The following is a 14,896-nucleotide window of genomic DNA, read 5'->3' on the forward strand; positions in this document are numbered from 1 at the left end:
CGTATTTTGTGTTTTAAATCGTATTTTATAATTTAAATCATATTTTATATTTTTAAATCATAGGACTCAGAATTAATCATCACAGTCCACCGTCGACTCGTTTTAAAACTCATTGTCGACGGCGATAAAATTTACGGGTTCCCGTAAATTCCGGGCATCCTACGTAAATTCTATCGATTAAAAATATAATTCTCGCACCAAAATTATTTTATTTCACGTATATTACTCAAAATATTCCTGCAGAAAAATAAATGAAATAATTAAAACAATTTCCATTCGCATATGACACACGCGCGTAACAACAACGCGTCCACCAACACAGCAGAATCGGGAAACAGGGGCAAAACCGGGAGCAACAGATCGGAGCAGCAATCACAGGGACAGGGAGGAACATATAATCACAGGCACAACACATACAAGCATGTACCATCACCGTATCGCCGCCACTCCTCGTCGGAAAAATCCGAGGAGGCGGCAGCGATGGCAAGGAATCAAAAAGAGATAAAACTGATATACACATATACATATATATTCATATATATGTGACAATCAATAGGAAGAAAGAAGGACAGGGGCGGCGATTTCGTCGGAAAAAGAAAGTGACGCCGGACTTACCGGAAAATAAATAGCACAGACGGCTTGAACAGAGAGGAGAAGAGAATAATTGATTGATCGATTGCAAGAAAATCAGAAGAAAGGGAAGAAAGAATCCAATGAGAGAGAAGGAGAGATTGAATTAGGGCTCATAAGAAAACTGTTTGGGGGAGAGTTTTTGTTTATATAATGTATTAATATTATTTAGCCCCCTCAACCCTTTTCTGAAATACCCGCAAAAACACGAAACACGTATATTTAAACGGCAAATTACGGGTAAAATAATTTTAACATTTTACCGAAATAATTTTAAAATTAGCACAATAATTAATAATTAACTAAACAAAATTTTTAAAGATTTTTAAATCCTTTTTACAGCACACATCGGACCCGCGTTTTATAATTAAACGAAACCACGCGCGAGTCAAATAAATCCCAAAAATTTCCGAACCAATTTTAGAATTCTCGTAACATTCCAATCTTAATAAAATATGAGTTTCGTAATTTTTTGAAGAATTCTAGAATTAAATACGGATTTTACAAATAAATACAATCAGAAAATCATACAGGGCAAAATAAATAATAAAATATTGATTTCTAAATTTTATAAACTCCTAAAAATAATAAATAAGATTATGAAGTAATAAAATGATTTTAGAGATAATCCAAATATTTATGAAAGTAATTCTTTAATAAAATCACTTTTAATTATAAAAACAAAATAACACAACTAATTACACAAATGATACTCAAACACCAATAATCTCACCTAATTAATAAAAATATTAACAAAAATAATATCCAACTGACAGAACCCATACACATAGTTTATTTTATAATTACTGGTAAAATAATTAATAAATCCATAAAGCATTATATAATCATACACCGGTCCAAAAATTACCAGAAAAATACCATAATTATCTATATTTTATTCTGGACATATAAAATTCAAATACTCAAATAATATCACATATAAACACCCAAACATCAATTCCACTTATCATATAATTCACAAAAATTCACATAAAAATTACATAATAATTCCAAATAATAATAATAATATTTGAAAATATGGGATATTACATATAACTTCTGCCATTTCCGGAGAAACTCTACCATGCCTGAGCACTGACTTTGCTTGCACCAGGTCTCCCTTTGAATCCCTTGCGACTATACCAAAACCAAAAGCTGAGTGTTCCTCGAATAAAGCAGCGTCGATTGTTACCTTGATATTATCTGACTGTGGCTTAACCCAAGCAACAGCTCCGTCCCCTTCGACTTTCACCTAGACTAGAGCCTCCACTGAATGATCTTGGGCTTCCTTTCATTTAACAAGGTACTGTTTTGCCAACACTAATACGTTATTCATTGAACTTTGCTTATAATTCAAGGGCTTATCATTTCTCGCTCTCCAGATAACCCAGCAAAGCATCACTACCATCGCACGATTATTAGGGCTGCTATTCTCTAAAACTTTCTCCAGCCACCCCGCAAACTCGCTGCTTTGAGCTGGATTCACAACCAGGATTGTTCTTTGCCAACATTGCGTTGCAAATGGACACAATACCAGAGCTTGCATAATTATCTCATCCTCTCCATTGCATACCTGGACAAGTACTGAGCACTGGTACATGTTTATGCACCAACATAGTCATAATTGGAAGGCACCCTTCCAAAGCCCTCCAAACTAGATTCAAAGCTTTTGGCGGTGCCTTGATCTTCCACAGTTTACACCAAAGACTGCTAGCATCCTCCGTCCTCCACCTACCTTTCTGATCCTGCAGCATTTTATAAGCACTTTTTACAAAATAAACTCCCGAATTTTCCTTGCTCCAGTAAACACTATCGACTTCTCTATGATTAACAAGAGCTATGCGTAAAATGCAGCGTTGATCTCTTTCATTAAACAGGTCTTTAATAATTTCCTCATCCCATTCATGACTATTACAAATGAAAGAAGCCACCGTATTATTCTCAAACGTTGGGGAGTCCGATGTAATATACGGGTTAGCTGCGTCATACAGCCATGGTTGGTTCTTGATGCTAATACTTTCACCTGACCCTACCAAACATCTAACTCCAGATATTAACAGCGGTTTTGCTTCGCAGATGCTCCTCCACACATAGCTAGGGTTGTTACCAGTAGCCGCAGCCAAAAAATTGCCTTTAGGATAATAACGCGCCTTGAACAATTTACTAACCATGTTATCCGGGTTGGAAAACCTCCAACCTTATTTGCCGAGCATCGCCAAGTTAAAATCCCGCAGATCTCTAAAACCCATACCCCATGCTGCTTTATGATTGCGTAACCGAGACCAGCTCATCCAATAAATTCCTGAGTTCTACCCTGGTTTAGAATTCCACCAATATTTTGCCAAAGCTCTTTCAATATTTCTTGAAATATCAAGAGGCAGCAGGAAAACACTCATTGCAAAACTGGGGAGCGACTGAGCAACTGTTTTTATTAAAATCTCATTCCCTGCCTTTGAAACATTCTTTCCATTCTAACTCCTAACACAACTTTGAACTTTCTCCTTCAAATAACCCAACACCACCGATTTATTTCTGCCTAGGATGTTTGGCAAACTAAGATACTTGCATCGATCTCCTGCTTCTGTCATCTGAAGAACCACGCAGAGCTCCTGTTTAAGAGATTCCCAAATATTCAAGCTAAAAAATACCGATGATTTAAAATGGATTACCTTCTGTCCTGAGGCCATTTTGAAGGTGTGCAGCAATTTCAACAGATTTATTGCATCATTCATATTAGCCTTGCAGTATATATAAGAATCATCTGCAAATAACATGTGAGAAATTACCGGAGCTTGTCTACAGATTTTGATACCATGAATTTGCTTCCTCTGTTCATATCGTCGGTTCATAGCTGATAGACCTTCTGCGCTGAGAATAAATAGGTAAGGAGACAGCGGGTCACCCTGCCTAATACCTCTACTCGGGATAATAGGACCCATTTATTTCATCCCATGCACAATGTTATAAGTTACTGAGCTCACACACTGCATAATTAAGTGCACCCACCAAATGTGAAAACCCAATTTAAGCAGAACAGCTTTCAGATAGTCCCACTCAATCTTATCGTATGCTTTGCTCATATCTAATTTAACAGCCATACAACTTTCCACCCCTCTCCTCTTCCTTTTTAAATAGTGCATCACTTCATAGCTTATCAAAATGTTATCCGAGATCAATCTGCCCGGTATAAAGGCGTTTTGATTTTTAGAAATTATCTCTGTAAGGAACCCCTCCACACGATTAGCCAGGACCTTAGTGATGATTTTTGCTAGGACATTACAAGGCGATATAGGCCTAAGATCGCCAATTTCCACTGGACTTTTCTTTATAGGGATAAGCACTACATTCATGACATTCAACGTCTGAGGCATTATACCATCCCTGAAAAATTGCTGCACTATTGTCACTATGTCATTCCCCAATATAGACCAATGTCTTTAGTAGAAAGCTGGAGTCATCCCGTCAGGCCCTGGGGCTTTGTCCGGGTGCATTTGAAATAGGGCATCCTTCACATCTTCATATGTAATCTCTTCGAGGAGAAACTCATTTTGAGCATGACTAATCGAAGTGGACATACAATCAATAACCTCTTGGCACTCGACCTGTGAAACGCTAAAAAGGTCATTATAAAAAGCAGTTATCATCTCCTCCAAACCCCCGTTCCACTCCTTCCATTCACCATCATAATCCTTTAACTTATGGATGCGGTTTGTTCTTCTTCTCGTACTAGCTGCAGCATGGAAATATTTACTATTTTTGTCGCCAGATTTCAACCATAATTGTTTAGACCGTTGCCTCCAGAATATTTCTCTCTGATCAAGAATTAAATGCAAATTTTTCCTGGACGCTTCAAACTCTGCTACTGATTAAGGATCATTTCTATTTCGCAATGATTTTAGCAATGATTTACACTCTTTAGGACTGCCTCTGAAATTCCCAGTTACTTCTTTTCCCCACACCACCAGCTTTTCACTGCAGGACATCACTTTAGTTTGAATATCAACATCATCCCTTTCTTTCCAGCAGTCATCTACTAGAACTTTGCACATAGGCTCTAGGAGCCAGGCATTCTCAAAATGAAAACGCCTCTGACCTCTGCTCAATTCATCTTTTTGTGGTATTAGAAATATAGGGATGTGGTCCGAAATAGAGCCTTTCAAATTATATAGTTTCGCTATAGGGAACATATTTAACCAGTTTTGAGTCATAAGAGCTCTGTCAAGGTGAACTTCCATCCATTCTGGTTTACCTCTCCCTCTCTCCCAAGTGAACTGGTGTCCAATAAGCTCCATATCGATTAACTCGGTCTCAGTTAATACCTTGTTAAAACCCTCAATCAACCACAATTGATACGGCTCTCCCCCTTTTGTCTTGTTGATTAACCACATTATTCATATCACCAATGGTACACCACGGTAGATTAGAATCTCTTGACAGATTCCTTAAGAGATCCCATATCTTCCGACGTTGCGTCCTATCTGGCTCACCAAAAAGCCTCGTCAGTCTCCACTCTCCTAGCCCTTACACTGACACTTCCACATCAATATGGTTCTCAGATAAGCTGAGCAGCTTTGCTTGTGGCTGCTCTCTCCATAATAATGCTAAACCTCTGCTTCTGCCCTGCGGCTCTACGACAACCATAGCTTCAAAACCAAGTTTATTTCGAATCCACTCCATTTTTTCTTTTCGACTGATCGTTTCACAAAGAAAAATGAAGGTGGGCTTTTATTGACTTATTATGTTAGTTAGGAACCGAACTTTCTAAGGAAGCTCAAGGCCTTGGCATTTCAACTTAATGTACTCATAATGATAGGCGGGTCTGCCTCGCAGATCCCGCCTCTGACAAGTTTTTTTGGTTCTGGTCCATTCTCTTTTGGGAGTCCAACATTTCCTCATCTTTCAGACCCGTAGTGTCTTGTTGGTCCCTTCTATAGGGCTCGCTAGTGCGACGTCTTTTCAGGTCCAAAATACACAGCTCATTATCCGCATTATTTTCTATTTGATTTTCCTGCTCTTCATTCAAATTTTCAGTAAAAAAAATTGGATTATTAACCACCCTTCCTGCTCCGTTATCTCCTTGATTCACGATTTCTGTTAAACGTTTTCCAAACATAGCTTCTCCTGAATTACCTCCTGATTTTTTCGGGATATTGTTCAGCACTGATTATGGGATCACCTATATTCTTGTTCCGTGGCACCTCCGTCGCGGTGGAGGCTATCGGAGCAGAAACTGCAGGAGCAGAGTCTCTCTACCTTAGCCATTTCGCCCCTATAGTATGGTTCTTCCTACCTGGATCTACTTTCATCCATATCCCATATGGCTTTTAAATAGATTCTAATAGCGTATCAAAGATTTTCTCACAGTATTTTTCACTATGGCCAATCAAACCACATATAAAACAGAACGTCGGAACCCCTTCATATTTAAAGTTTGCCCAGCACCACTAACCGTCACTGTTGGTGAGACTGCGTAGCTGTATGAACAGTTACGTGATAACTCAACACAATAACAACACTAGAACATGACAGTTTAATAATACTACGTCTACACAAGAAATCAGGAAGAATGAAGACAAGGCAAATATAAAAAATCGGAAGATTAGAAGAAAGCCTGAAGTCTGTCTACAGGTCACTGAAAGAAGTTCATTAATATGATCATGCCTCAGTGAAGAACAAAGGTTAAATACTTTCAGGGTTTCAGAAATGTTGAAGATTCAGTATACAAGTGCTACCGGAAGATTTCAGTGTATTGGCATTGATTGAAGATAGACAGTGTTCGAAGCATAGGAATCTGAAGAATTAAAGACATGGTATAGACAGAGGTTAATGAAGACGTTGTCTAAAGTACCAGAAAGGATTCCAGTGAAAGTACAGTTGTTTATTGACAATCAGTGTTCAAAGCAATAAAGTTGAGGCAAGCTTAACAATGTAATCAAGGCCATAATACGAAGACTTGAATCGGGTTAGTCGTCTGTGAACCAGACCAGTTGCACTAGGCATCAACAGCTCGTGAAAGGAATCTGAGTATTATTTATAGAAGAATTGTTAAGTTGAGGAACGTACTTGGATTGAACGTTTATATGTTAAACTACGAGAAGAGGTGCGCGGGGTATTCAGCTCAACAGCTCAGGGGACTGGCGAAGCTCAAAGTTTAATTGTTAAATTAAATAAATTATTTAATGGACTTTAATATAATTTATTTAATAAACTTAAAATGATTTATCTTATAAACTTTAAATAAGTTTATTTTATAAATCTAAATTAGTTTATTTAGTTAAGTTATATTTAAGTTTATTTTATAAATTAAATTAATTACAATTTAAACTTAAAAAGAAAAAGAAAAATAGAAAAAGAAAAATAAAATAAAAGAAAAACCAAACAAAAGGAAAAGGAAACAAAAAAAGGAAAAACAAAAAAAGAAAAACAAAACAAAACAAAACAAAAAGGAAAGAAAAAAGAAAAAAAAAGGAAAATAAACAGGAAGCAAAAAAACGTGTACATTTTTTTGTTATTAAGTACATGTACTTGTTACTAGTAGTGGTAAAACCTGTCGCTACAGGTTGCCCCTCCCCCTGTCGCCACACAATCAGCTACTCCCTCCTGTACCATTGTTGCCACATATAAGTGGTGTAAATAAAGTTAAGTACAAAAGTATGTACTATGTTGTCGTCACACACACATCCTGTCGCCACAGAGCTTAAGGTACCTACTGTCGCCACAGAAATCTTAGCCACATATTTATTGTATAAAGACTACACTTTGCAGCAGATCTGATCAGTACTGTTTATCTTCTTCTCCAATAAAAAGAGAGCTGATAAAACAAGAAGCGGAGATTTATAGAGGAGTTCAAGCTACTTGAATATCCGTTTAACTTCTCACCAGATTAACGTTATAATGCCCGATTTAAATCTTTTATATTCTTAGGGGCATTATAATCGGTACCAGGTAATTAAATCCTTATACAAACAAAAGCTAGATTATTGTATAGGATTTGATTTGTAAATCTTTATAGTAGCTAGGAACTTTATTGTTCTTAGATTGTAGCCGGTTAATTTATTTACCGGAGTGTAGCAACATGGATTTCTTAGTCGAGCCTGATGGTTTAACCCGCTTGGAAAGGAATCATCGAACCTCGAGGATTTATATATGAATATATATTTTCCCGAATATCTTGTGTTCCTCATTTTTATCGTTCCAAACGCTATTCCTCTCAAGAACACGAAACCACTAACCGAGCACTAAATATTTTATCCGCTAAAGATTCGAAAGAATTTTTAATTTAGTGATTATCGTATTCAACCCCCCCCCCCACGATAATTCAGGACCTAACAATTGGTATCAGAGCCGACTGATTGATACACAAATCAGGATCCGAAAATTAATTTATTTTATTAATTTTCATTTACATAAATTTATTTTATAAATTTAATTTAGCAAATTTATTTTATAAATTTATTTAAATGAATTTATAATTTAAACTTGAATTAGTTTATTATATGAATTTATTTAAAATAAAGTTATTTTATAAATTTGAACTAAATAAATTTATTATTTAAATTTTAGTAAATAAAAATTATTAATGTAATTCTTTTTCAGGATTATTAAGCTGCCAATTTCAGAAGGTTTAGCTGCCAGATTTGTTCCTACTCTTCAGTTTTTATTTATTAGATGTCATGTTGTATTTGGTAGCTTCAGTTGTTGAACTTCAACGGTTCAACTAACAATTATGGCTGCCAACTGTGTGTTGTGCGCGAAGGAATTATAAAAAAGTGTACAGATTCAAATGTTCTTGGTTCATTTGTTGAACTTGCATACACGCGCGGATAAAGAATTTGGCAGCTCTAGCGTCCGCGTTGTCCACCCACGCGTGAACGACACGCGCCTGGTATAGCTGCAAACACTCGCGAGCTTCAGTTTTCCACGCGCTGGTAATAAAAAACAAGGCAGCCAGGCGGAATTGCAGTTGACGCGCATGGAAAGGTACACTGCACGCGCAGAAACAAATACATAAATCAACAGGAGGTTAAAATGATGTCGCACCAGCAAGGTTCTTGAGTGATGATCATGCACAGCAACTCGCGGGAAGTCAAAAACGGAATTACGGGACTTCGCAAGAGACTTCAGTCGCCACAGCCATTTTACTGGCTTGTCGCCACAGATTCACTCGTGGAAACAAAGTGGTTGTATTGCGACTTGGTTTGATCGCCACAGCCGAGTGATCATTTCCTTGTACTCTACTGATGTCCTACTAATCGCAATAGACTAGATCGCCACACGATACTTAAATTTGTAGCCCAAAATTAATTATTGTTGATTAACTTATTTTTCCATAAATATTTAAAATTCTTGAATTTAAATTTTTCTTAAATAATAATTTACATTTTATTTAATTTTTAAAAAAATTCAAAATTCTTGAAAATTAGATTTTATTTAAATATTTATTTTTGATTAATTTATTTTCTAAGAAAATTAAATTATTGGAAATTTAATTTTTTCTTAAATATTAAATTAAGGTTACTCAAGGATTGGTAGACTCAGAATTCCTCCGGGCTTTTAAAGTGGATTTTAATATTTTGAAAAAAACGAAGACCATGTGCTATTCAGACGGAAAATTCCCGAATACGGAAATTGAAGATAATGGTTTTCTTACTCCAACAAAATTGATTTCAAGACCTACAGTCGAAAATTGTGGAATTTCCTCAAAGTCTTACTCCATAGGATACCACTGGGTTTTCAGACGCAGAAATTAAATGAAATTTCTACGGGTACAATTTTTCTCGGAGATTTTAAGACAACTCTATGAATCCCGATTATACAGTCACACAGTGGTTTGTACCAATGCTATATTTATCCGGGAATCAATGAGATCATACAGGCAGGAATTGTGGAGGTCAGAGAGAATAGTGGGGACAAACAAACATCTCAGTTACATGCAGTATAGTTAGAACCTCGGGACAGAATGTAAGAGTTACTGATAGCTGAATCAAAAGAAGCTCAGGTAGTAGTACTTGAGGGACTGGATGTCAGGTCAGTGTTTCACATGTTAGGGAAGTTTGGTCGTATCAGATTCATAAGGAATACATAAGCTACATCCAAGGATCAAGCCTATCTATTCCGAAGCAGAGATTCTTACAGATTCAGTTCAAGGGGTGATTACAAGACTGAGAATGGGACATATATAAGATTTGATAGCTACAGTTATGACAAGACATATGTGTCAAGTACCTATCAGGGGTTTGCTACAACGGAACAAGAAGCTTGACAAACAAGGATGAGTAGGGATTCAGTTGAAGAGCTGTGACAAAGGTGGAATGTTTGCTTAGGGAAGCATCCAGTCAAAACTTATAGTGCACGGGAAAGAGTTGAGATGGATCAGATGACAAGAATCTTGAATATCTTGCTTTCATAGCAATCTCTGAAGATGGTCCAACTCACATATCTCAGGTTTCAAATTCTTGAACCACTGCAATACTTTGCTCTCAATATTCAATGCATGATAAGATCCTAGTGTTTAAATGTTTAACACTCGTACAAGCATGATATCATCACACATAGATAATGCTGAACTAGTTCACTAGATTATTTTATGATAGCTAGGATTGATGTTTAACTTGTGCATGTTACTTTAGATGATCTTAAATAATTGTTTGAATATTTGTTGAACATGATTAATTGCTTTAGTGAGATATATGTTTTCTAGCATATAAGACCTTTGTTCATGCTTATCATCTGTATCCTATTACAATGTGATTTATTCATTTGATCTGAATTGTTTGTTAAGATGTATTAGTTTATAATTGGATTGAGATAGCTAGATGAGATTCATCAACATGATTGGACTAGTCAGAATTAGTGATTTATTTGTTTATTCTGTTTGTTTCATATCATGCCTATCTTGCTTAATTCTTATGTGTAATGTTTCTGAATGAATGTCATGTATTCTTAACACAATACTTGCTTATTTAAATACCATAAATGCATCTCCTAGTACTTGCATTAATTATAGAAAAGCATGTTTAGAATTACAATAGGGCAAAGACTGCTAGTCCTCCTTATGTAAGGTTGGAACCATTTTCCCCTAGCCTAGAGACAAATTTGTCAAGGGTATTTAAATGGAGAAAATGGTCAGTTAAAGATAAGAATTAGCATGATAAGGTTGCAGCTGTTGTTATCTCTGTTTATAATAATATCTCTAATCCATCTGGACCCAAACTGATAAGTTAGGTACCAAGAACTGTTAATCCATTTGTGAGTGCAGGACATAACAGGTTAATTGATTCATATGTATTCTTGGTAATTAATACTCAAGGCACATGATCAAAGAAAGAGCCTCACAATCAAATGTGATCAACAAAAGCTATTTCGTCAATAATCTTTGGAGATGACAGCAAAGGTTCTCTCTACGGGACAAGCTATGCAGAAAAGGGATGTCATCATGGATTCAACAATTGCTATCACTGATAACAACTAATCATTGGAGTCACTGATAACAATTGAAGCAACTTCTTGCTGGAAAATCAAGGCACAAATCCTCTTATCAGACAGTTCTACATCAAAGGACAAAATGTCAATTCAATGAAGGATTAGTGTCTCATCTGAAGCAGGAAGATTGAGAAGCTTGCTCTTCTTAGAGTAAGAAAAGGAAATGCTCGTGGCTAGACTGGAAACTCTGAAAAGGTGAATTCAATAGTTTCTACTGGAAAGCTTCATCTGACAAAAGTTTAGCTATGGCATTGGAAGCTCTCACCCTTGAACATCAACTCAAGGAACTCTTTTGTGAAAAGGGGTTTGTGAGATGACTGCCTCATCTGAAATTCAGAAGATGATAAATGTGAGGCATGTCAGAAAGAGAAGTCAAAGACAACATCACACCAAAGTAAAGATATACCTTAGTGATGGTGGTTGACTACTCTTATGTAACAAAGTTGTTGTTCGTGCGTTCTCAAGACAAGACATCACAGATGGTGATTGATCACATCAAAGAAGATCAAGCTGGAAGCAACTGTAAAAGAAATGATCTTGTGATCAGATAATGGGACTGAATTCAAGAATCAGTTCTGATTAATATCTGTAACATCAATAATATTCTGAGACTTATTCAGCACTGGGAACTCCGTGTCAAAATGGAGTGGTACAAAGGAAGAACCAGAACTTGATTAAAGCTACAAGGGTAATATCAAGCTAATCAAGACTTTCTAAATACCAAAGAGCTGGAGCTGTCAAAACAGTTTGCAACACGTAAGATCAAGCCTTGATCTGGATGTATACATGAAGACTACTAATGAGTTAATGGCCAACAGAAGCAAACACTGGATAACCTGGAAGTGTTTGGAGAGAATATTCTACAAAAGCAAACAATTAAATGTTTTCAGTTGTTTGAGGATCTTGGAATTTGCAGCTAAGACTTGTAAAGATATTCCTCATGGCTACTCAGTGGAGTTTACAACCTATAGGGCATTTGTGGTTGATCAACAGAAGATGATTGAAAGTGTAAGTGCACAGTTCAACAACTCAATGCTCCAAGCTATTAAAGGAGAAATTAATGGTATTGATGATTCATATCCAAGCAGTGGAATGGCAGTGTATAATATAACTCATTAATTCAATGAAGCCAGTCAGCAAGGGTAAGGATTTTCAGGTAATCCCAACAACAACTTAGGGGGAGCAAAATAGAAGAATCAACTAGTCAGATACAACACCACATTGAAAATTCAGAGGACACAACAAGAATATATCTGCTGAGACTAAGGGTTTGATGTCAAGTCTATTCCCAGAGTCTAGTTCTTAAGTGATCCAGATGATGGAGTAATGATTAGCAGGGCTACTGAGTGCGAATGGTTATTTATCTAGTTTTCTATCTGAAGAAGAAACTAAGAAAGTTATAGAAGCTCTGATAGATCCGGATTGATTGGGTGATTGCAAAGCAAGATGAACTCAATCAGTCAGCAAGCAGATTGTAGGGAAGCTGGTATCCAAACCAAATAAAAATATTGTAATTGGTACAAGGATAACCAAAGTCAAACTGGATGACGATGGCATTGTTACGAGGGACAAGGCCAAACTGGATGCTAGGTTATTATTAGGAAGCAGTATCTAACAGATAGCACCAGTGACGAGACTTGAGGATATTATGACATATCAGGCACCTGATGCACATTACACTTGGAATTGGACTCTAGTAGATGTGTACAAGTGCAATCCTGGTTGGTGAGTCAAAAGAGGAAGTCAATGTATATCTCTTCTTCATAATCCCACTTTAGGTTGGTATGAACTAGTATACTACTCAAGCAATCGTCAAGGACATGTTATGGCACTCTAACAGAAGTTACAGTTTAATATGAACTAGTAGAGTCGTCATATTAATAACTCTCTTATCACTAGGCACAAATATAATGTTATATATGTGCTCTAATATAATGATAATGTTATATGTTGGTCTACTAACAAAGACTTGTGCAAGATTATTTGCTAAGTAATTGCAGAATAGGTATGGAGGAGCGTGTTGGAAAGGTTACAATTCTTTTTGGAATTACTTCAAGCAAGCCATTAGGATAATTCTTTTAGGAGCTCAAGCAATTCAAAAGAACAATTCTTTTAGGAGCACAAGTAAACCAAAAGGATAATGACAATACAAGTAAGTTAAGGATCTTTTGAAGATGCAAAATTTGGAAGATTCTGAACATGCCAAGAGTACTTACCAACAGAAACCACTAAAGCTTGATTAGTGCAACTCAGGTATAATGACAAGCTATATAGGTATGACGAGCTCACTCTTTTACTCAAATGCTAATAGACAACATGTAATGTTCTCAAGATGTCAAAGTGCAAGGTTACAAGTGGATCCTAGATAATCCAATCGTATAGCTATTAACAAGATTATTAATATCTTAAGGGACTACCAACTCTTGGAGTAAAGTACCCTAAAGATATTGTGCTTAACATGTTTGGCTATATAGATATAGAATACGCATATTGTAAGAAAGACATGAGAAACATCTCTGAAGCTTTCAACTTAAGTGACAGGAGAAGCATCTCAGGAAGTAGTCAATTTCGTGGACGAAGATTGATTTCTTGTTATGATAAGAAACAACCTCAAATCCAACAACACTGTGGAATACTCTATGACAAGGCACCTTTACACCAGGTATCATTTAATTAGAGAGCATGTCTTTTAGTCAAAGAGTTACTGACAGAAACATTTATTAAATCACTTGATAAAGTTAATTTTTCAAGACTAGTTTGTAAGTGTGGGATATCATTCATTACATATTAGTTGGAAATCCCATCTGTAAGGAATTCTTCATATAAGTTCACAAGTATTAAATCTTCAATATTTAAAGGACTTGTGAATTTATCAGTAATCCAGTACCTCGTACTTAGTGCTACTATCTTGATTATCATGATTACAATGTCATATATATTTGTGGTAGTTAAGTATTATAGCATTAAGTTTGAATACTATTTTAATTGATTTAAATTATGACTGTAGACAATTCCATTCTATATCAGTCTCATAATTTAAATTATATTAATATAATAAGTAGCATAGTTATTTGTATCATGTACGAATAATTGTGATACTTTTAGTATTAGTGATATTATTTAGAATTTTTGTTCTAAGTAATCAATGCTTATTTCTAAAATCACTGATATTGAAAGCTGAAGTATTTTCTGAGTTAAGTGTATAAAACTCTCAACATTTTATATGCTTAGAAAGTATTTCTAAAATTAATAATTACCCAGAGAGTGATTGCCATGTATATAAGTCATATATCCTATTGGTGATTATTCAAGGATAATTATGAAAATATTTAAGTGCTACTATCTAACTCATAGATATTTAGTATTTATTTATTTAATATTTATTTTGGGTAGTTTAGGATTATGAAAATTGAAGCAATTCAATGATTTTATTTGCTCCATAATTCAAACTAACTTAAAATAAATAAGCAGCATGATTGATTATAACTAAATCTGTCAACAATTGATATCTAGTATATTGATTGTAACTTATGTGTTATAAGTTAATTATGAGATTTTGGTTTTAGTGAATTTAGCAATGCTTATATCTCAAGAATTCACTGAAATCAGAATCATAATTGTAGCATGATTAGTTGTGTGCTAATTATTGACTCATATCAGTCAATGATACTTAGTTAAGAGTTTAACTATGAACTAATTGTGAAGTATTAGTATTTGTGACATTACTCAGAACTCCTCTAAGTAATCAATGTTTATCCTCAGTCACTTATACTAATATAAAAAG

At 35.5% G+C, this 14,896-nt stretch overlaps 2 protein-coding genes across 2 annotated transcripts; both read right to left on the bottom strand.

The window, feature by feature from the left end:
* Window positions 1-1,921: 1,921 nt before the first annotated feature.
* Window positions 1,922-2,801, bottom strand: LOC141666280 (uncharacterized). Its single transcript, XM_074472271.1, has 2 exons — window positions 2,204-2,801; window positions 1,922-2,106 (listed from the first exon to the last, which is right to left on the bottom strand). The coding sequence occupies exons 1-2, from the start codon at window positions 2,799-2,801 to the stop codon at window positions 1,922-1,924; spliced, it is 783 nt and encodes a 260-aa protein (XP_074328372.1).
* A 1,266-nt stretch (window positions 2,802-4,067) lies between these two features.
* On the bottom strand, window positions 4,068-4,922 carry LOC141666281 (uncharacterized). The gene is made up of 2 exons (XM_074472272.1): window positions 4,541-4,922; window positions 4,068-4,360 (listed from the first exon to the last, which is right to left on the bottom strand). Exons 1-2 carry the CDS (start codon window positions 4,920-4,922, stop codon window positions 4,068-4,070), a joined length of 675 nt encoding a protein of 224 aa, XP_074328373.1.
* Window positions 4,923-14,896: the final 9,974 nt, after the last annotated feature.

This window comes from Apium graveolens, chromosome 6, assembly GCF_009905375.1.
Source record: "Apium graveolens cultivar Ventura chromosome 6, ASM990537v1, whole genome shotgun sequence".
Taxonomy (NCBI): Eukaryota; Viridiplantae; Streptophyta; class Magnoliopsida; order Apiales; family Apiaceae; genus Apium; species Apium graveolens.

Coding starts and splice junctions, on each gene's coding strand:
- LOC141666281 (XM_074472272.1), bottom strand. CDS start 4,922: ATGGAGCTTATTGGACACCAGTTCACTTGGGAGAGAGGGAGAGGTAAA. Junction 4,361..4,540: donor CAGAGGCAGTCCTAAAGAGT/GTAAATCATTGC, acceptor TCCATGCTGCAG/CTAGTACGAGAAGAAGAACA.
- LOC141666280 (XM_074472271.1), bottom strand. CDS start 2,801: ATGGTTAGTAAATTGTTCAAGGCGCGTTATTATCCTAAAGGCAATTTT. Junction 2,107..2,203: donor AGTGCTCAGTACTTGTCCAG/GTATGCAATGGA, acceptor TTGTGAATCCAG/CTCAAAGCAGCGAGTTTGCG.